The 23,519-nt window shown below is 42.8% G+C and overlaps 1 protein-coding gene and 1 long non-coding RNA gene across 3 annotated transcripts in view; both read right to left on the reverse strand.

The window, feature by feature from the left end:
- LOC124193340 (protein sax-3-like) overlaps nucleotides 1-23,519 on the reverse strand; it is a 43,150-nt gene that overhangs the window by 17,804 nt on the left and 1,827 nt on the right. The window contains exon 1 of one of the 2 annotated variants that reach the window (XM_046587106.1): nucleotides 5,060-5,956. The exons of the other annotated variant lie outside the window; for it this stretch is intronic. Within the exon in view, the coding sequence (XP_046443062.1) occupies nucleotides 5,060-5,225 (166 nt within the window). The 5' untranslated portion in view covers nucleotides 5,226-5,956. Of the gene's footprint in view, nucleotides 1-5,059; nucleotides 5,957-23,519 lie in introns of those variants that run through there. 2 annotated transcript variants of the gene reach the window in all.
- On the reverse strand, nucleotides 13,714-15,352 carry LOC124193344. Its single transcript, XR_006874189.1, has 2 exons — nucleotides 14,607-15,352; nucleotides 13,714-14,506 (listed from the first exon to the last, which is right to left on the reverse strand). It is a non-coding gene; the product is annotated as an uncharacterized LOC124193344 (long non-coding RNA).

A 23,519-nucleotide genomic window follows, 5' to 3' on the forward strand; every position in this document is an offset into this window, starting at 1 on the left:
GAGGGGGGATCCTAGGGAGAGAATAGAAGAAAAAAGTAGTTTGAGGGCCGTCACCTCAGACAACTGGGAGATATGCGTGTGTGTATTATTCGGCCAGCGGGAGAGTCGCGACTCTCTCTTGTATTATCTTCTTTTATGTCTATGTGTGCGTGTCCGATATGTTCCAGGGAAAAGAAAAACTCCTGGACGAGAAATAGGAGAATGAATGAGCTGCTGCTGCTGGCCCCTTTATACCTGAAGTGAACAACTTGCGCATTTTCGAACCTTTTTCTTTTACTTTTGTCCGCGCCCGATTCTTGTTCAACATGAGGAAAGATCAAAAAAGAAAGAAAGAAAAACTCTCAAGATTTTTTCCTTTTTTCCTAGGCACTGGAGAATGGCATTCCATTGAAAGGGTCCTGGCTGGCTGGATTGTCAGTTGCCATCGTCATTTGCTCTTCTAGTCTATACCGACCGCTATATGGCTTCCACCACGTTATATAACTCGTCTCTTTTTCTTTCCGTCGTGTGGTTGTTCTCTCCCTCGTTTAGTTTTTCGCCCCCCGCCTCTTTCCGACCTGAAAATGGTCCGCATTCACTTCCAGACACCTTTTTTTTCTCTAAAAAGGTGGTTGTGCGCTCGCTAACAATAAAATAAGTATACCAGTTCTCCAGTTTTTAATGAAGCAATTCATTGGTGTATATAGCACCAGGTATAATCCAAACACACACACACCGAAATGTGTGTAACGCATTGAACCGTTAACAAGGGTGTTAAACGATCACGGCCACCTGCGCAATAATAATAGAAAGAGAGTAGCCTCTATCTTTCGACGTGTCACATGCAGAGCTCCTCCGGCAGAGACATGTACAGTGTTGTGGACGGTATCGTGAGAGTCTTGGGTGGGCTCCTATATAAGAAATGCGCACTGTATACTGTACCAGCAGTCGCTCTACTGTGTATCGATCTGATCCGAAACATTTACAAGACGACGGCCATGATCTCTCGCACCATCGCCCCTCCCGACAGCTGCATTTACGTGTCAAAATATAAAAAATTCCAAAAGTAGAAGGAGAGCTGGTCGGCGAGAGAGGCGGACGACATACAAGTACCAGTACCCCCTACCCGCTGTGTACAGTATCTTAATATTATCTGCATCGATTTTTGCACTTTCTTCGGAGTGGGGGAGAGAGCGAGTAGTAGGAGCAGATTGATAATATCGAGTGACGATGCCAACACGCTCCAGTAGCTCCTATACACGTAAATGAATCGATGAACAGAGACATGAGGGACTAGACACAGACAACACAGACGATGACAGCGCAATTAGACGCTCCGTTTCTCTCTCGTCTCGTCTCTCCCATTCGACTTTTGGCACTTTTGTCTTTGTGTCACTGTCCCCACCCACATCCACCCACTGATGCAATCGATTTCCTTCGACTCACTTACGCACAACACCCACCCACCCATCTAGTCGGTTTCAACAATCAAATATTTATATCAATAGGCAGGGAGAGATATCTTTTTTGACTTTTGGCGGAAAAGAATGTTACAGGGGGTCTACGACGACACCGGAAGATGTACCGAAGAAATCGTCGAGCTGAGAATGGAATCAATTCAATTCACGTCGTGTTAGTCACAGTCGACAGTTGATCGGTGCATGTACACATTTCCAGTAATGCACTTTGAATGTGTAGTAGACGGATGAATGCGACCAATGCGCATGTCGTGCTTTATAGCCGAATTTTCCCTCGAGAGAAAGAATCCGGGACGACAAAAATCGGTATACGGTACATTAGACCAAGTGCGACCCAATGGCCTCACTCTCCTCGATATCGCCCAGATAAATAAAAAATAATAAATAAATAAAAAAACAAAAAATTAGACGACAATTTGATGGCGTCATAACAATTGGAGAAATGAGCCACTGCCATTTATATTAGCCAATTTTCGTTTTTTTTTTCTAAATGAAACAATTTAACAATCGGTGGTCTATTGTTCGGGCGATGTAACGACAACAGGAAGACAAATTATACGACCCATGTTTCTTTTTATTTTTAAATATCATTTTATTGAGACGAGGGGACCAAGTCGTGAGCTCATATAAAATATCCCAACCCCACCCACTACCCCATTTTTTGTACGTGTGAGACAGAAAGTCAACGCCACCGGTCACCATCGCGACGACGGAGCTATTGATATTCCAAGGCAACCAACAAGCACACACAGCACACACGCCCCTTGTGTTGTAGCACAGCACGGCAATTATTGCGTGCCACACAAGCACGTCGTTCGATGTACATATACATTCTCAAAAAGCTATACGGCAATCAGAGTCTAACCTTTGACACGACCACACAAAAGAGAGAAAGAAAGAGAAAAACGCAGCTCGTCGTTCCAACACCAAAATGCATTTTTTTGTTGCCATTAGACACGCGCCCATGTCGATGTGTGTGTGTGTGTGCCTTTGATTAGCTATGCCTCCGTAACCAACAGCTGGCTGCTTTTTTACAGCAGACGACCGCTGTCGCTCACATTTATTCAACTAGAGTTATTTATGGATGTATCGACTAGACATGTAGATTCTCTCTTTCCCTCCCTCTCTCACACATACTCTCACTCTGGTGTGTGTGTGTGATCCGTATGCAGATGAATTATTCAGTTGCGTTCAACTCACGCCGGGCTGCTGCTGCTGCCCATCCGGTCGGCACATTATTCATACATCTACAATAGACGTTGGCCCAGCGCAACCTTCCAACAAAATTCGTCCAGCCCAACAAAACACTTGACAATTTCGTATAGGAAAATTGCAGAAAAACAAAAAGAGACTCGGCCATATAGATGAGGTTGGAGTGAGTGTCGAATATTTGCATTTGAAATGAAACGACTGTAGAGAGCCTTGTGTATCTATAGGGGGGATAGTATGGATAGATAGAGACCCGCCCATTTCCTTCACGCCAAGGCACCCCCCACCCATTCTCAATTGCAATAAATCAGGAGCAGCAACAGCAACAGAAGAGGAGGTTCGTGGAATCTCGGCTCGTTCCCAATCAGACGGGGGCAGACAGCTCACGAAGAAAGATATATCCAAGAGTGAGGTACGAGCCAGAGTCAAACGTCTTGATTTGGGCCTATAGAGAAGAAGTAGACAGAAGGCATATCCGCGTGCCAATTGTTTTGGTAGTTTATCGGTGAAGCCAAATCGAGTCGAGTTCTGCTGTTGCTATAGTCCCATGCCAAAAAAGAAAGAAAAAGAGTTGGAAGAAGAAGAAGAAGGGGACCCGTCGCAGTTGGTTTGACGGAGTGATGACCGTTTCTCTGCGCTTGTCACCTCGAGTCTCCGTCAGAGCGTCACGACACATTTCCAGGGTGGCAGGAGCAGAGAAGGGGCTGGGCACGGCTCCACCACCGCCGATATATATACATCAATAGCACAAGAGTTATATCACTGCTGCTGGGCATATTTATATTCCCAACTCGCTTAGCAGCTCACGGCCAGCGTAGACCTTCTCCCCTACTATCGTGCAAACGGACGACCGACTAATATACGAAGTGTGGAAATGAGGAAAGATGGAGAGGGGAGACTAGACAAAGAGCGAAAGAACGTCAAAGAGACAAGGGAAAATAAAACAAACAGGAAAAATTGGAAAAAAAAGGAATTTTTTGTGAGCTGAGCTGGCGGCCTCCTGTACGTTCACTTGGGCTGTTGACATTCCAAACGCAGTCCCGAGCTCCTGGTCCGTTCACGTTTTCCTTTTGGTCCCGCCACCGTTCTTTCGAGGTTGTTTGGTTCTTAATGACTTCTTCACTTTGGCTCGGATGCAGAAGAGCATGTCGCGTGTCAGCTAACGACTTGCGTTGGGCAGAGCGACTCTCTGCTGGCGCACAAGAGGCTCAACACACAAAAGTGGCTAAAGTAGAAGAAGAGGGAAGAGAGAAGAAACGGACTGATTTGTTGGTTGCTTCTCTCATCTGATCCCTGAAACCCAGTCCCCGACCCAGTCCCGAAAAAAGAAAAAGACGTGACCGGAAACGTTCCTTCACGAAGAAAAAGAAAAATCCCTCGGAGCACAAAACATGCGGATGGCTTTTGTTTTGATTTTTGATTTTTTTCTTTTTCTTTCCTTTCTGGTTGGTGGAGGGAAAGAATCACGTGAATGCAGACGAGACATCGTGATGAGGCATTTAAGAGGAGACGGGGCTTTAAGTCTCTACACGGCGGCAGAGTTAGTGGGGGAGGAGGAAAACAATCGAGGCGATTGAACGGGAAAAACAAAAAATGAGTTAACAATTTTTCACGATACCACGTGAAAGAAACTGCTCGTGAAAAAACGTGGGCGATCGCCCAAAGCGGAAAAAAACAAACAAACTCCAAAACTGATCAGCCAAAATTAACTGTTAATGAAGAGCATGAGGTACATACAAGAGCCGTCGCTTTAAAAAATAAAGAGACGCTCTTATCTATACGACGTCGAGCTGGAAAATGAAATTGGATTTTCTTAGATAGGTTCCATCAGAATCTCATCTCTGTGTGACTGGCTAACGTCTCTCACGGAATCTAAAAAAGAAAACTACCTGCGCCTGTGTGTAATTACCTATTGATTATGCAACCATCTGAACGAGCCGTGTTGAGGAAACGTTGAAATTACCAACAACCCTGAAAGAAGATGAACTTCAAAAACTTCCAAGGGACCGAGAAGCAGACCTGGGTGGTGGTGGTGAGGTAAGAAAAGAAAAAGATGGCCACAACAACAACAACAACAACAACAACAGACTAGCGGCCATCGATCCATCATTATTGTGAACATGTGTCTCGCGTCAGATTGGAGGACTGGCCCATCACCACCACCACATCAGATGCCCATCATTGGAGCGGCCTAATTTCTGAATCTTTTCTTCATTTTTTGATTCGAAATTTCTTTTTCATTTCTGTTTTTCATTAACTGAAATTGGATAAAAGGGAGGGAGAGCATCTGCTTTGGACATGTCGGGACAGATCGAAAATATTCTTTTGCCCGAACGCGCCCAGACAAATGAAAAAGAAGAAATAAGACAAGACGAGACGAGACGTGACCTTACCGTTGGCGACAGATGACGGGATTTGATGGAGGAGGAGGAGCAAGACGACAAGACGGTTAAATAATCCGGCGGGCGTGAGTCGGCAGGATGATGATGGTGCATGCGACATTCTCGACGTATCGGTTGTTGAACGATTGTTGCCAGCAAAAACGTCAGTCCAATGCATATAATCTGCTCAAGTCTAGTGCCAAATCCTCCGTTCCGTCATGTAATAACGAGAGCCCAGGTGAACGCCGATTCCAATCTCCAGTTCAAAGTTACAATCACAAGTGGTGAAAATGGCCAACTAGTTGGTAAACTACACTCACACACTACCTGTTTCACTCGGCACAGGTCTCAACCAACAACCGGCACACGCAACACAGACACACACGACAGACACACACAAGTGACAAGTTGTTGTTGTTGTTTCACAATCGACAACACTGCTGATGAGCCGCTCAAACAAAACGGCTCAACGACTAAAAGAGACACAGCCCAAAATAATGGGAAAAATGGAAGAAACCCCCGCGTGTGTGGACAAACAGAGAAAAACAAATCCGTGTCCAAACTGAAACTATTACACTCAGGTAGCCATACTTTCGACTCGTTCACTCACGCAACACTTTTTTGGCAAATCCCCTGGCACAATCAAACGATAATGTTTTTTCTCTCTTCCAATTCGTCCAGCAGATTAGAATAAGAAGAATTGTTGTTATGTCCCTGGTTGCCTTTTTCTTTCTACTGCTTCTTCTTCTTCTTCTTCTTAGTTGATTGGATTAAACTCGACACACGACGTATGTCCTTGGCTGGGGCTGACGACCGACTGAAAGGTCCGAGACCGAGAGTTCTTCTTCTTCTTCTCCCCCTCAAAACCACAGGCTCCTCCCACTCAAGACGCTAGCGCCACTCTACCGGTGGTGGTAAGAATGAGCAACTTCTCTCCGGCCAGAGCCTATACAACACACAAGGTTATGATCTAATCAATAAGTCAATCACTATTGATCTTTTAAAAATAAGAAAAAAAGAGAAATAAATTTTCGCAGGAAATGAAGACGACACTGATGTAATTGAATCGAACAACTCTTTCTCGCTCGGATTAAATTACTAAATAGTCTTTGATTTAGATTCATCACTACTATACATGTCCAAGACAAAAGGCACCGAAAACTCTACACTGCTGGCTGGCCCCGTGGGCGTAATACGCGCCGATGAGTAATGAAGTTATATATTGCATTCGACCTACTCTATAGAAATCTTTTCGGTGCTATTTATTTTTATTTTAAAGCCGCCGCTGAAAAGACTGACTGTGTTTGTGCACACCACAAGACGAAACATCCTGGGAATAAATTTATCGACTCCTTTTTTTATTATTTTTCTTTTTAGTGGGTGGGTCTTATCGATTCGTCGTCTTTTGGCGACTCTTTCTCACATCCAATTTCCCCTCCACTTGTGTATTTTTCTTTTTCCTTTTCTCCAACATGTGAGCCTTTTGGTTTGATTTCATATATCCCCCCGCCCGTCCGACTGCGCCTGGTATATATTGTGGGGCTAGACACACACGTTCGTATTGGGTCAAGCTCTCCCTCTCTCCCTCCGCATTCTCTGCCGTACACACAGAGACGTGAAGCAATATGTGAGGATTGATGTCCGCTGGAATCTCAATGCAATCAGCTGGCCCCTTTTTCTTGTACACCGGGACTCATGGCCGGCTGGCTGGCCATAGAGATGCCACAGTGGAACGATACAATACGGCGGCAGCAACCCACTATACGTAATGGGTCTCAAACTCTCTATACAGCAGCGGCGTATGTATAAATATCTACTAGCCCCTCTGTACTATATAAGTCTTATATGGCGCATTAAGGCCTAGTATTCGACGAATCCAAATAATGGAGTACTATACACAGCATAGCGGCGAATATATCTAGAACTGTGAAGCTGAGCCGGCTCGTTACCTTAATAACAACAATCTTTGCCTTGCAGCATCTCTACACACCGGAACTGCTCCTCTGGCCTATCCTACAAGAGAGACCCGTCCAGGGGAAAAGGATATAAAAGAAAGAAAGAAGAAAAGCTTTATTCTTGGCTTTATTATATGAACCATCTCGGATTCCCGTGTGCCAGCAGACCGCGCACTCTACTGTCTGAGTGTACAGTAAACACAGATCATTATCTACGGCTTTTATATCTGTACATATCACAAGGAGAAGGAGAAGAAGACCCTGTGCGTATATAGTAGAGGGAAAGCCGATTGCATTAACAACTGCGAAACTCTACGACTGCACACAGCGAATCGAAACTAATAGTCCACTATTTTCTATAGGTGCGCTGCTCTTAATGGGGCCTCCTCCTATTGGCACACTAGCACACTTATAATATAAAAGGCGGATATGGATGATAATAGCCGCTAAAGGTTAGATTGTTGTCAGTGTCTTAAACTTTTTCCAAAAGATTTTCTTTTTTATTTGCCCCCTCTACATAATAATAGACCAAACTGCACACACATAGTGTACCAGGTGTAACATTGTGCTCCCATCTAACAAGTCATTTACCCAACAACTTTTGTGAGTCTCCCCACCAAACTCAACTGGAAAAAAAGGAGAGATGAAAAGGACAGAGTGGGAGGTGGAATAGAGAGGGGGGGGGCGAAGATTGTAATCGGAGAGAGCTACTATATAGTAAATACACTGGATATATATAGAGGATAGAGAGACCATTAGCAAGTAAAGAAAAGTAACAGACTGACGGGGTTATACACAACATGCAGCAGCAATATAAAAGATTCCTGACTGACAGTTTTTTCTCCCTCGCTTCTTTTATTTTTTCGCTTGTGCTGCTGCCGACCCCATCCATCCACGGATAATAATAATAAAAAAATTAAGTTTCCGTATAATAACTGGGGGGTTAGTAGTACGGTACAGGGAACCTTCTTTTTTTACTGGGAGCCTGGAATATAACCCCCCTCGCCGTTTTAAAGAGCTCTAGACTGGATGGAGAGGTACGAGCAAGAGCCGATCGGAAAAAAAGCATCTCAATTCGACCTGTGATGTTTTGTGGGTCGAGCGCGGTGGTACGTAAACTGACTCGCTCATTTCGGCTCCTGGCTGCTCTTCCCTCTCTTCTGACTCTCGCATATGGCCCTTTTATACTCTCTCTACCAGTGTGCACGTCTAGAGCTCGCATCGTAAAAAAGAAAAGAAAAAAAGGGTAAAAGGAAAGAGTTAGAGAAAACCATAAGGTCCATGAATAATAATCGCCGCTCGGTTTGTGTGTTGCTAGAACGTAGTCATAGGACGGACGCCATATCCAACAAGAATGTTCCAACCGAGAGATGTCGGAATATTTGATTAGGACCCTTACAAGGATGTGGGAGAGGAGTTCTCCTGGCCAGTCGACACGTACATATACCTACGTATGTGGACCGACGATTCTTGCGGCCACAACCGCAACATCCGAGAGAAAAATCCTCGGCGACCGGACCCACACACAAAAATAAAAATTAAAAAGTTGACCGCCATATTTAGTTATTTCTTTTTGACACTAACAAAACTGGAATTTCTAGCCATTTTTTACATTTTTATTGATGGGGGGTGCGCACCGCCATTTCACCGGGGAGATTTTCTGCCCAGCAAAGAATTTTGTAAAGGCGAATAAATTGGGAATAAAAGTTTTTGATCTCCCCCCGAAATAAAAATGAAAATCGAAAAAAATCCGGCTGTGGCCATATGTGGATGGACTCTGCTGTGGAAAAAAGGCCGGCGGGCGAATCAAAAGGGCAGCAAGCGGCCATCGTAAACATTTTGCTGGGCCGGGCAGCAGCCCTTTTCCCCCCAAAGTTTTCTTCTTCTCTGCGCGCAAAACTAACTATCAGGAAACATTGAACAGCAGAGAGAAAGAAACTTTAAAGCGCCCAAGATCAATGCTGTAGACGAAAAAAGAGAGAGAGAAAAGAGACTTATCGTTCGTGAGCAGACATAAGAGTTACTTCCGACTCGTCCAAACTTCTTTAAAGCCACCCCTCACCCACCGACCATACCCACCAGGCAGCCCCCGAAAAAACTAGATCGCACCAGCCAATGGAATGAAATAGGCGCAAGGGGCCGTGTATAATAATAAATACCCGCAGTAAAATAAAAAAAGTCTGTCCTGTGCTAAAACGTCGTTAAATCCAAGAAAAATCAAAAAAAGGAGAAACCATTTTTATCTATTTCTAGGACTGTGAAATATCCTCTGGGCTTTTAAAACGATTGTTCTTATTATATGAACGCGACGATGAAATGGTTGTGTTCATTTGGTCACGATTCGTTTGTCGCTTAGACGAGCAGCTAGAGCGTGTGGGTGTTCCAGGTCAGACTGTGAAAGGGGATCGTTCCTTATCGTTATGTTTGCCATTAAAGCAGATGGCCCGTGTTTAACTATAACTCGTCTTTTATTTAAAAAATAGTTTTTCCCTTTCATCTGCGGCAGTTCAGTCAAATAGAAAAATGGGTAAAAGTATTTCAAAAAGTATAAAAATAACTTGGGAGATTTTTTGGGTTAAAAACTTGTTGCCGATCTATGCCGGCATACGTGACTAGTCAGCTGGAATCGAATTGGCAAAAGGAAGAGCTCCGACCTATTATGGTCAATGATGGAGAGGGAGCGTTTCTCTCATTCAGTCTCGCTCGTACATAGCTATATACGCGCACATTGTTGGATAGAAATTCAAAGCAGATGCTGACCGTCAGCTTATGGGTAAACCCCTGGGTCGTCTCTGTACGGCCAAAAATGAAAAAGAAAAGAAAGGAAAAAATACGAATAGTAAAATTCCATTTAAATATTCTTTTCTTTTCTTTTTTTTTCTTTGATTCCTTCTGTATTTTTCCTTTCGTGCGGACGGATGGACGGACGGACGGGATGTGCTATGCGGGCGGGAAGTTTGTCCCGCAAGAGTCTAGCTCTACACAGTTAACACTTGCGCGAGGAGATAAATGAACAGGCCATCCATTGCTGTGTAGTAGCTGCCGTGTGTTATTTTCGGAGAGAGAGGTGCGTGCTGCTGCTGATCCAGCAAAACATTTCTATCGTTTTTCTCTTTTTTCTTCTTTTGCTGGCCGTCGAGTCTTTTCATTCCTCCGGTTGTCGACGGGAAAGAAATGCAAAACAAAAGAAGATGCATAAATATACGAATCGGTTGCTGGTTATTCGTTCGTCCAGTCTTCTTCGTCTTCTTCTTCTTGGTCGGTCGGCTTCCTTTTTCCCACAATGCCCATCCATCTTGTGCGAGAGCTGAAAGCCGAGCTTCCACCCTTCCACCTTCTCTCTCTCTCTCTACTCCTCCTAGCTGCATTGTTGACGTGATCCATTGTTTCGTATATATTCCGGTTGGGAGAAAGAAAGAATGAAAAAAAAGCCCAAAAGTGTACATCATAGAAAATATCTACGAAAAGGAATTGAATATTGATGGCACGAACTACTACGCTGGCGACTAACGAGATGAACAACACACACACACACTTCTTTTGATTATTACCTTCTTCTTCTTTTCTTTTCTGTTTCTCTCATTTCTTATTTCTCTCTTGGCGTTTCAATGTCGAGAAAAAATAAAATAAAAAGTCCTTGAACGTCTTCCTTTTATTCTTTTGTAAAAACCAGCAGCTTCCCCCCTTTTTTCCGTCTTCTTCTTTTCTTCTTCCCCCTCTCTGCTGCTGGTCTCTGCTGCTGGGCGGACGAACGCGTCGAGGCTTTTGAATTCGGATACCTAATTGTTTTGGCTTTTGGCTCCTGCGCGTATGTGTGTGCAATGCGCACGGCGCGTGTCTGACTTTACTAGAGAGAGAGAGACAAGAGTCTGATTCGATCCGGCCAACATCACGGGGGAAACAGACGCTGGCCAGCAGCAGCAGCAGCAGCTCTTCACAATCTCAAATGCGGATGAGGTAGGGGGTTGAGCGCGGATAATTGGATGTGATGGCCGCCCATTAATCGCGTCATGGATCCATCATCTGATCCCGTGTGCATATATCCTATCCTACCCCCCGATTGCTGTACCGTAACGAAATGCAATCCATTTCCGTATATTAGCTCCTTTTGGGTCGATTCTTTTTTCCTTCTCAGAAATTATCTCTGCGCTGGACTATTCTCGTTTGTATAGATTTGGCCCAGCGGAGCTGCTGGCCCAAAAGAAAAACACAAGGACATGACGAAGACATTTTGAAAAATGACACGTTTTATATCCATTCGTCATGAGGCCATACGGTCAGCAGCCCCCGTCAGAAAAGTTCATCAGGGGGGACGGGTGCTGGTGGGGGGACAAGAAAGGGTTGAAGAGAGTCAACTCCGCCAAACTGCTGGGATGACCCTAGCACAGCACGTCTATTTGTTCTTGCCATCGATTTTCTGGCTCGAATTCACATATTCTGTTTGGGCAAACATCTTCTGGTCTTCTTGTGTGTCTGCACAACAGGAGATGATAGAGTCAAGTGTGACTAAACAACCAAAGCAGAAAAATCAAAGGAGGAATTTTGTTTCTGTCCAGCAACATTTTTAATGGGGGAACGGGTGTTTAGGCGCACAAGTTCCAGCAGGAGCCGGGGCTAAAAAGTTCCAGGGCGCCCTTTCGTATGCACCTGTCAAAAGGTCAGTTGATGAATGAACGGTCAGCTGCTCTAGCTGCTAGCTGTGCTGTGTGTCTCTTTTTGCGCTTAGACTCTTTTGGTCGTCGGCGTTCTAGTGTCAAGTACTTTGCTCGCTTATAACTTTTCTTTTGGAGGGGCTGTGTGACTTTTTTGGAACTGAAATCGATTTAGAAGCCTCCATTTCCTCTTTCTCTCCCCAGCACTTTCACCCTCCCCACCAAGCCAAACAGCCACACCAAACGGCCGTTCCTCTACACAGACTTTAGAGAGCTGTGCGCAAATTGATCCAAATACCAGACGTACATAGAGAAAAACAGCCAAGGAGGGGCCAAAAAAAAACCAAACTGTATTATTTTTTTGGCGCTCTTGGGTTGGTTTCAAACCACCCGCGCGCTCTATAACCCCACCACAAGAGAATGGACTTGGGCTCAAAAGACCATTAAAAAACTAAAGTCCGGTGTTGCTGTAGTGTCTATGGTTTTTCCGCGTTTTCTTTTCTTTTTAGATGAAAAAAGCCGGAAAAAGAAATAAAAGGAAAATAAAAAGGAAAATGCAACTGATACACGCGACTCGTTGGAGCGTGCGGAGGAAGAACCTCTTTCGCCCTTGGTCGCCAGAATATCAACGTGAATGTTGGACTGTCGGGGTTCAAGCGCACTTGTTTCTCGACATTGCCGTTTTAGGCGATGGCAGCGCCAGCCAAAATTTAAAAACTAGACAGAAAACGTAATGCAGTACAATTTATAAGAATATTTTCTGGTTGTAATGCGACACTCGGCGACACTCGAGAAAAATTTAAAAAAAAAACAGAGTCACTTTAAATTTCCAGGTGGAGCCATATACAATCCCGCAATAGGATGGCGAGACTCTTTTATCAAACATATTGCAACATTTTTGTATAAATATCAAAAAGGATATAACGTGCTCTATTGGCGTAGTATAGTCTCCTTCTTCTCCTCGTCCACATAGACTGTGTTGTATTTATTTCTTTTTTGGCACAGTCAGTCTGGCTAGCCGGCTGGCTATTCCTTGCCACTTGCCAATGCCTTTCAGATATGTATAACATCCAGCAAACGCCATAAAAAGGAATATGGCGACTTGTCAGCTCTATCCCTAAATGAGGCATTTCACATCTCGTCCGTCCGTCTTGTTCCCTTTTTTTCTTTTCTCATCTCGATTAGGTCATGGCGCATAAATCGTACACACAGCACTATCCAGCAATAATAACAACCGCAGTTTATAGTGTACACCACACTTCCCTGAGATGATGTCATCCATTCAATGGGAATGAATGGAGCCACCGTATATATATTCAATTGCGCTCGTTTCGCCAAAAATAAAAAGAAAGAAAATAATTTGAAATATGTATATTTCACATATTTCAACTCCACATGGGCTCGGATGCCCCAAAACGAAAAAAAAAAAACCCAATGAAATCAACAAAATGAACTATCAATCAACTCCTTACAGTTATCGAGAATTTAAAAGTCGGTCAAAAATACTGATGTTGAAATAGCAAAATGGAAAAAAGTCAAGAGCTCAAAAAAGCAATTCTCGAACATGTAAAAAAAGAATATGAACTTGATGGAATAATCTGTATAATATGACGCAATCTGTACATGAATCGAATCGAATTGGGCTACAACTCACATTATTAGTTAATAGTATACTGTTGGCTTCGGTCTTGAAAGGTAAGAATCTCAATGCTAATAAAATACTGTTTGTGCTTTTTGGGGGGTTACAAAACACAGTAACAAAGGGTTTTCCATTTAGAGGAATTTACATGTTAATACCTTTGGTTTTAACCTTTAGTTTTATTTCATGAATAGTCTTTCTTCTTTTTCTTTGTGCAATTAAACCTTCTCTTTTCGAATGTTTTTATTTCTGAATAAAAAGAAGAGATATGTTTTTGCAATTTAAGTAGAAATAAGCTTTTATATCAAATTAGCGAAACTACTCTTAATAACCTGTAATTTAGTCCATGATTTGCCATTCATTTTTTGCTAGTTGAAAAAATTGCATAAAATATTGTGAAAATATTATAGTAATCGCCAAAACGGGAAAATAAATTTTATTTTTCAAATCAGATTTCAGAACGTTTTATCAATAGAAGAAACATGTGCAAATTCATTTAGGCCTAACTGCAGCATTAGTACAACTGCTGTCGGCCAGCGTTTCTCCACGTGACCTCGGGTGCCCAAAAGCGAAAAAAAAAAATTCTGATCAACTAGAAGAACTATCGATCAACTCCTTGGAGTTATCAAAAACGCAATTCTAGAATCGCGTAAAAAAGAATATGAACTTGAACAAATTGGAAAAAATTGAAAAAATTGAAGACATTGCAAATCATCAAGTCTGCTGCCTTGTCTCTGCCTTGTTGATAATAGACAAACTATCTGAATTAAAAGATAACGAGGGTGGTAAAGTCAAATGTTTTTTTTGGTAACGTTCAACCTGGCGGTGACGACGTCGCAAAACATTTTGCACCTGTACAACAAAGTTGAAACATTGGGCAACTTTACCAAATGTCTAAATCAAGAACTTTTGTGACACAAAGAAACTCTGAAATTAAAATCATGCGAAACTGAGAGACAGAAAAACGATTTGCACATCATCAAGGATCGTCAAGGACAGCCAAAGTGAGATTAGAAAAATAGAATCGATCCCGTTTGAGGACGTCTTCCTAACCGGAATGTGCAGGAAAAAAGCGTTTCATCTCCACGTGACCTCTGGTGCCCAAAAGTGAAAAAACAAATCCAATCAACTAGAAGTGAGTGAGGAATTGATTGTTGGTCGTCAACCCGACGAAACTTCGCAAATCACACGGTCTCGGAACGGTTGGCACCTGCTGATAATAAAAGACACTTGAGCAAATAATAAATAATGTATACAAGAAAGAAATTGAATAGACATTTTGGGGATTGATGTCTATAAAATAAAATAAAAACCTGTGAGTGACTGTGTGGGATATCACGCATCTTGACGCCGGTTTTTTTCTTGCACATTCCGGTTAAGAAGACGTCCTCAAACGGGATCGATTCTATTTTATTTTACTCTCAACATGTTACTTTGGATGTCCTTGATGATCCTTGATGATGTGCAAATCGTTTTTCTGTCTCCCTCTCAGTTTCGCACGATTTTAATTTCAGAGTTTCTTTGTGTCACAAAAGTTCTTGATTTAGACATTTGGTAAAGTTGCCCAATGTTTCAACTTTTTTGTACAGGTGCAAAATGTTTTGCGACGTCGTCACCGAGGTTGAATGTAACCAAAAAAAAACATTCGACTTTACCGCCCCCGTTATCTTTTAATTCAGATAGTTTGTCTATTATCAACAAGACAGAGACAAGGCAGCAGACTTGATGATTGTCAATGACCTCAATTTTTTCAATTTTTTCCAATTTGTTCAAGTTCATATTCTTTTTTTACGCGATTCTAGAATTGCGTTTTTTGAGCTCTCGACTTTTTCCATTTCTCTGGAAAGCATTTGCTATTACAGCATCAGTATTTTTGGCCGGGTTCTTTTGAAGGTATCGATAACTCCCAAGGAGTTGATCGATAGTTCTTCTAGTTGATCAGAATTTTTTTTTTCGCTTTTGGGCACCCGAGGTCACGTGGAGATGAAACGCTGGCCGACAGCAGTTGTACTAATGCTGCAGTCAGGCCTAAATGAATTTGCACATGTTTCTTCTATTGATAAAACGTTCTGAAATCTGATTTGAAAAATAAAATTTATTTTCCCGTTTTGGCGATTACTATAATATTTTCACAATATTTTATGCAATTTTTTCAACTAGCAAAAAATGAATGGCAAATCATGGACTAAATTACAGGTTATTAAGAGTAGTTTCGCTAATTTGATATAAAAGCTTATTTCTACTTAAATTGCAAAAACATATCTCTTCTTTTTATTCAGAAATAAAAACATTCGAAAAGAGAAGGTTTCATTGCACAAAGAAAAAGAAGAAAGACTATTCATGAAATAAAACTAAAGGTTAAAACCAAAGGTATTAACATGTAAATTCCTCTAAATGGAAAACCCTTTGTTACTGTGTTTTGTAACCCCCCAAAAACGCAAACAGTATTTTAATAGGATTGAGATTCTTACCTTTCAAGACCGAAGCCAACAGTATACTGTTAACTAATAATGTGAGTTGTAGCCCAATTCGATTCGATTCACGCATAGATTGCGTCATGGCACAGGTGTGGGCTGGAGTCAAAAGATCAGGTAGCAGAGTTTTTCATCAACGTGTTGCTCTGTAATTGGCTCAACAAATTTACCGCCTCTATTGGGAAAAATAGCATGGGCTATGTGGGGGATATGTGCGTCAGAGAACTAGAAATTTGCAATCGTGCATGAGGAATTGAGGATATCATGATTTCCACAGAATATCCATGTGATCCAGCTTTCCAGAAGTGGCAACTCCTCAAATAACAGTAGATCACCTTCCTGAATATAATCTTCGTTTCTTTTTCAGATCACGTCGTAATAATAACAGAATTCGGCATTTTACCTCTTCTGAATATATATTGCGCATTAACAAAAATCAAAAATTAACGCCACGTCAATAAAAATGTGCTGTACGCGTTCTGTTTACGTCTCGAATTCCTGGCAGAAATCTTTTTGCGTGATATTTTTGGAAAATGATTTGTTAGTCGAATGGAATAATCAACCTAGTCGTAGTTGACAGATATTTAATAGCTTTTTAATTAATTCAATCAAATGAAAAACAGATTTTTGTTATTGTCAACATACGAGTGGAATAAATTGGTTGCGAAAAAAAAATTGAAATTGAAGCGCTTCAAAAATGACCATCCTTTTTTATTCCGTTTATAAATTCAATCAAGAAAAAAAGAATAGAAAAAAAAATCCTGCATTTTTCCTTTCCTTCCTTAACTCCTTGTATTTCGACGGTGGCGGTCAATTCAAAATCAGTTGAAGAAAACCCCCCCGCGAAAAAAGAAGCAAGACGCTGATCGATACGTTGGCGGTGGCGGTGGCGACGACGATAGCCAAGTGGATGGCAGCTGATAAAAAGAGCGTACGACAACAACTTAAGAGAAGTATAGGGTGTAGTAGTGTGATGAGGTATACACGGCGGTGGGGTGAGGTAGGGTGCTGGGGAATCTATGGCGTCGAAAGAAAAGAAGATAACCTCGGCGAACTTGATGGCGTCTACTATTCCCCTCCGTTTTCAGATCGGCGGTGGCGGTGGCGACGGTTGCGGCGTCTCGGCACAAGGAACATACAAGAAGCGGAGGGGGGGAGAGAAGAATGAAACGCCACCGCCACCGAAATGCGTCACGTTTTTTCCCCTCTATATTACTGTATATACTCTTCGTCTTTTATTCTTTCTTTTTTCTTTCTTTAGGGATTTGCATCGGCGTCTGCTTTTGGGTTATGCACAGCGGCAGCAGCAGCAGCCAGATGATGTATCCTGCCTTTGTTCGACCCCCACAAGAGAAAAAGTCTGAGAAAGAGTAGTACCGTACTTTGGACTGTGTTGGCCCTATAAACACACACAAAAGTAGAACAACTGACGTGACTGTTAAGTCCATTTTTCGGAAGCTACAAGACATCCGCGCCTGTGTATGTCTCCCGCGAGACATTTCGACGCTGTTTGCGCCGCTGTCTATTCTTTTTTCTTTGACTTGATTGAGGGAAAAATCGCAAAGATTGTGGGTTTTCTTTTTTCTTTTTGAGCGCTAACTGGACAGGGTCACTTCCTTCCGGTTGTCGTTTGATGGCCGACGCACAGCCGCCTCTCAATTAGTCTGTTGGCCCTTTTTTGGTTTGTCACTCGTTCGAGTACCTCGGCCTCCCATATCTCCCCAGTCAAAACAAGGAAGGACTTACTTAAGAGAGAAAACTCTTGTGGATGATCAACTTCTTCTTTTTGGGAGAGTGGCTAAAAAGGCCTCGGCTCTTATTATTCTCCCCCCGTCTCTGGAGACTTGGCCTTTTTTCATATTCTCATCTTCTCGACTGTGAGCTCTGCTGCTGCTGCTGCTATCCGTGTGTCATTTGTCTCACTCGGATGAATAAACAAGGAGGGGACGGACAAACCCGCGCACAGACCATCTCGAGTTCGCCAACGCCGCCAACGATCATAAGGACGCAGCAACAACATGTCCGTCCTTCCTACATCCACACACGCGACAGCTTGTTATTTTGTTTGCTTTTCTCTCTATTTCACAGAGAGGGTAAGAAGAAGAAGAAGAACAAGAGGAAGCCTACCGATAAGACTGTTGAGCCTGTAGTTAAAACAAAAAGGAGCTCCATCCAGCAGGAGCAGAGAAAAACTCATTAATTTTATTTCTCGTTTTTAATGTTGCGCCCAGTTGTCGTGCCTGTAACATTTTCGACTCTTTTCTCTCTTTTGATCGGCATTCAGAGACGTGCTCAGGGTAGATCCACAACGGAATGCCCATATAATACAGCAGATATACTCGGAAATACTTTCCTTTTGTTTTAGGAGGCTGTTTTTCTTCCTATTTATATACGATGGGTATTTAAATACCCGGACGGCGGTGGCTTATACTACTTCTCCGGGAATGTGCATAGGAAAAGAAAGAAAAGATTTACGTATTGTTTGTCCATGGAGACGAGAGAGATTCCCATTTGGAAATGGTCTAAACTGTTAGGATATTTCGTGTTGTTACCTATTTGGTCTAAATTCGGGTTTGTCCATGTGCGTGTCGTGTGTGCCTATCGAGTTAGTTGCATGGCATCTCTTGATATGGAAGAGATCTACAGACAATTCGTTACGCACAGACGACCGTGATGGTGCGTGTCGATGACGTCACCGAATCTCTTAATCAAATTGTCCAAATTCGGTGCCAATCGTCTCCAAGCGCAAACTCATTGGTTATACAACCGGGTCCGAGTGGAGCGAGTCTCTTATCGAATCTGCATCATCTTCACATGTGTCACTCTAATTAGACTATTGGGAGTTGAACGCATCGACTCGTGCGCAGTTGTCGGATGTGACGCAATGGACACACATATTTGTGTGTGCCGTATCGGACTCGTGGATCTCAACTTCAATGGCGCAAGAAAGAGAAAAGAGAGAGAGTGAGTGTAAGGGGATACAGAAAATATATAATAATAATGGATGGATCGCCCGTCGGTCAATCAGATTGCACCGGGCACACACCTGGAAAAAAGCAACGGAAAAAAGGAAAAAACAAAGTGTGCCATCGTCGCCTATCCACCACATAGTGCTGCTGGCCGCCCTATACCCAAACATTCCAACAGAAAGCCCGTAGCCAAAAGTCAAGTGGTTTCCCATTTGTAATTTGACTCCAGCCGCTATATGGTTGTCATTGATTATATATGAAACTGTCAATTGCTAAATAGATATACCGTACGGCAGTGTCGATTCAACGAAATAATGGGGCAATCAAGTGTGGAAATTAACGCACCAATTTGGACTTGGACCATAAAAACAAAAAAATAAAAACGACGACGGGCACATTTGTTGGTTATGTCAGTCGTGAATGTCCGTCAAGTCCGTCCCAATTGTTTGTCTTCTTCTCCTGAAATGTTTGCCTCTTGGTTCTTATAAAATAAAAAAAGGAACGACCAAATTGACTCAAGGTGTTGCCCAGCCAAACTCTCGACAGCTATTTGTTTTTTCCCTCTTTTGGCTGGCCATTCCTGATGTTTGATTCCATTTCATTTCGTGTTGATTGTTGGAAAATTAAAACCCATAGCACAAGGAGGGGAGTATACACCGCACATTCATATTTTGTAGAGCTAACTAAATATAAGAACGGCGCTCCCGACCCCTCGGAAAAACATCAGAGGCTCCCACACACACACACACAGCCAAAAACGCCAGCCAAAAGAATATTATAAGTGATAGACGCCACAGCAGAGTCAAAATCACTGGGCAATGTGTGGCCAGACAAAGACGTTTTGCTGCATCATCCATGGGCTGCTCCATACACAACAGCCGAAACTCTCTTGATCAATGTCTCCATTCAGCACAGCCCCGGGACTTGAAAAGCTTCTTTTTTGGGTGTTGGTGCTGTGAGGTCCGACCTCTTGAACCCCACCGAGTTCGATTGCTGGCAAGCCGATGCTGTGTGGCTTGACTGGCCTGTCATTAATCTAAACATGAGGCAGTGTAGAAGCGGGCAGCCGTAGCGGACGGACCGCAGCCACAACAGCCAGAATAAAAGAAAAGTAAAAGAAAGAAAGAAAAGAGAAAAAGGGCTAGTTGTTTATATGCCAACATGTGTTCAACTCGATCGCATTATTCACAGCAGAAAGAGACAGCAGCAGCAGAGAAACAAAAGGGCCCAACCAACCGACCGACCAACAACGGCACACCAAAAAAACCCGCAACTCCGGTGCACGTAAAAGGAATCAAAAGAACAAAACGGACAAACACACACAGACACGCCAACAAGCCGCGGCCAGCCAACGAATAATAACAAGTCTTTCTCTCTCTCTAATGCAATCGGAATTTCTCCCGAGTCCCCTCGTCGTTGTTGCCTATTGGGCCGATTGGTGACACGCACATGCATCCGTTGCATGTGCGCCAGGGAGCTGCTGCTGCCGTTGGATTATTCTTTTAAAAAGAAATCTGGGGACCCCAAAAACCACTTGTCCAAATCGCTCGATCTATAAGACGACGGTAGCCAAGCAACAGATGGCATTTTCTCTCCATCGCATTCATTTTACAGGGGGTGGGCATTCACGTTTCGCTTCAATCTATGTACAAAACGTTGGCGGAGATTTCGGAAGGCCGAAATCCGGTCGTTCTATCCTTCCCTATTATATTATACCTGCGCCATATATTATCGTCTCCATCAAGTTATTAGAAGAATTTGGGGAAATATTCACTGATGCTTTTTGGGTGATGTGTACCTTCTTTATTACCCGTTGGGCATGAATCGCTTAGGGCGTGAAATTTCAAGAGACGGGTGAACTGTAAAATTTGGCGATAACTACCACCCACTCACTCGCCAGCCAGCCAGCCACTCTCGCGGTTATATAAATCGAAGTGCAAGTCCACTTTATACGGGATAGATCGGATATCAAAAGTCAACAAATCATTCAGTCGTCAGATATGTATAAAATATACAAGTTGTTTATATAAAAGCAGCAGACAGGATATACGGGGGGTAACTTGCATATTGGCAAATTTCCCGATGCATTCATCATCCCATTACTTTAACATATGTATAGCACTTTGTGAAAACACGCGTTGCCATCCATTCATCATGGTCGTCTGGTCTGGAATAGCTACAAAAAAGAGTATAGACGCCAGACCTCTCTCTACTCCATTGCCAATTTTATTGATTCATCCATATTTCTCACTTGCGCTAATTGATTGGCCTGAGTCGATTTTCCTGTGTCAACAATTTCTGTACAACATGCATCCCAAGGGCCAGTAGAAATCGATAGATAAAAATTCCATAGAAAACAATCGGGTTGTCTGTCGTATCGCGTCCCCCATCAATCGAATAACCCGAGAAAGAACATTTCAAATATCCCCCCGATCTGATAGCGTCTCCAATCAGATTAAAATTTATCTGATGAACGTCTTCGATCCTCACCCAACCACCCACAAAAAAGGGGGGAGGGAAAAAATTGCCCCTGACCCGACAGAATAGATCGAGAACAATACGGGCCGGTTTGAACGCGTGATGGAAACAAAAGATTGGCTGAACTGACAAAAGTCGGATGAGCGCAAGAGAGAGAGGCCACAAAAAGAAAAAGTTTGAGACGCCGAAACTATTTGGGTTTTTTCCCTTTGATAAAGAGACAGGGGATGAGAGACGTGAACATTTCGGTCCAACTTATACATCAAAGTTATGAGGAAAGGCCACCGTAGACAGATAATAAAAGTCAAAAGAACAATCCAGCAGAGCCATCCAGCCAAAGGAAATAACAATCCACCAAATCGATCCATTATCGCACGGTTGAGCTGCGCTTAATTGATTGAAAAACATACACAGCACACTCGGATGTGTCTAGTACGCGGATTATAAGCAAGACAGATTGACGGACGTGAGCGTGTACAAACACAACAGACAACTTTCGAATGAAACGGAAAGACGATGAGAAATTCATTCCAAAAAAAAGAAAAAAGAGATTCCTGTTTTCTTTTTTACTTGCGGTGTACAACAACAACAGCGTATAGGAGATTCAATTATGTTCTTATTCCTCATCTCTCCTGGAATTATTCACACCTGGTTGCTTCACATTTTTCCGCCAGTAGATTTGATTACGCCTTCGTTTTTTTTTCTTTTTTCCCGGGGCTCCAGGCGTATCGCCTTACCACCGGCGTCGTACAACCGGGCGACTCTCAAATGACCCACATTCGGGAAAAATACATCCCGACACACGCGGGGGATTAGACCTAAACTCTTTCAAGTATTACAGAAAGGGAGTAAACATGCCAAAGATTCGAGTGTTTGTATGTGTACCTGGTCTAATCTGATGCAATTTGAAAAAGCTTTTTGTAAGATGTGGTAATAATACATTTCAATTCGGGTTTTTTTGAACGGAAGTACTACATGGAAATTAACGATTAGACGATTGAATTACTTGAAACATTGTCTCCTTTCTCCTGTGTCTTTTTGGCTTTGCATTTACACGCAGTAACAAATAAAAATATGGAAATGGCGTCAGACGATTTACCATTTTCCATCGCGGTTTTTCTTTTTCTTTTTGTTATTTTTATGTATTGGGTTGTTTCCGGTGGAAAGAAAAATAAAAATAAAAACACAAAAGTGAAGAGAGATGCGGAGGGGGGAGAAGAAAAAAGTTTCACACCGCGGTCTGACACTCTAGACGGGTCGTGAAACGCCACTAAAAGAGAATCAAATGAGACTAGAGAAAACAACCGAAAATGTAGAGAAAAAGGACCGCGGCCAACAGGTAAACTGTCAACGGTCAACCATAAAAATAAAACGAATACGACTAGAGATGTCAATAAATATTTTCTTTATACAGTTTTTAACCCTCTACTCTGTTTCACGATCGTCCCTTTTAAAATAAAAACCTTTTGAATTTTATTTCGGGGTTGAAAAAATATTTAAAAAACACCCCCAAAAAATGTGGCGTGTCAATGGTCTCCTCACATCGGCATGTGATTATTTCCACAAGCTCCGGGAGATTTTTCTTTTCCCTGGCGTCATCGGAAACTGTTGAAAGACAAAGCGGAGGGTTTTTGACTTTTTTTATTTTCCAAACGAAACTTTTATTTATTTGAAAGCGCTGCCTGTCGTCTTCAAGTTATTCATATGCCCTTACAAGGCACCGCATCTACCTACAGGCTAAAGTCATAGAGCTTTGTGTGTGATTGCCATCATATTTTCTGACATGGATGTTAGACAGGAAGAATCGTAGACGTATGACTTGAGAGATGCGGAAATTGTTCAACTTGAACGGAATCCCCCCACGAATTTCTCGGGAAAATTCCTCAATCAATTCACTTGGGCTGCTGATTACCGTTGCGCACAAGTTTACAGGCCGATGTTATTCGCTTGCCCATCAACTTGTGCGTGAATGCTCGCCCCAAATCTACATCATGCCCGGCCAAGATGACGACGATAGAGATCTTATACTAGGGTGGGGTTGTGAAGATGAGTTGGGAGTTATTGCAACCGGGAGGCTGGCTGGCCGGCTGCTTTAATGAGAACGGCATCTTCATATCACGCCATGGCCTTTCATGATTGCCGTTTCGTGGCAGACTGCTAGCTGCTGGTCAGCTCTATAGTAGGTACCGTATTCGTCGGGTGGTATAAGGCAATCTATTCTCATTAAGTTATACAAGGCAAAAGTGAAATATACAGGGACCCCCGCCTAATACGTAATCCAATCAGAGCCTATCAGAGCCACTGG

Source organism: Daphnia pulex, chromosome 5 (genome assembly GCF_021134715.1).
Source record: "Daphnia pulex isolate KAP4 chromosome 5, ASM2113471v1".
Lineage (NCBI taxonomy): Eukaryota > Metazoa > Arthropoda > Branchiopoda > Diplostraca > Daphniidae > Daphnia > Daphnia pulex.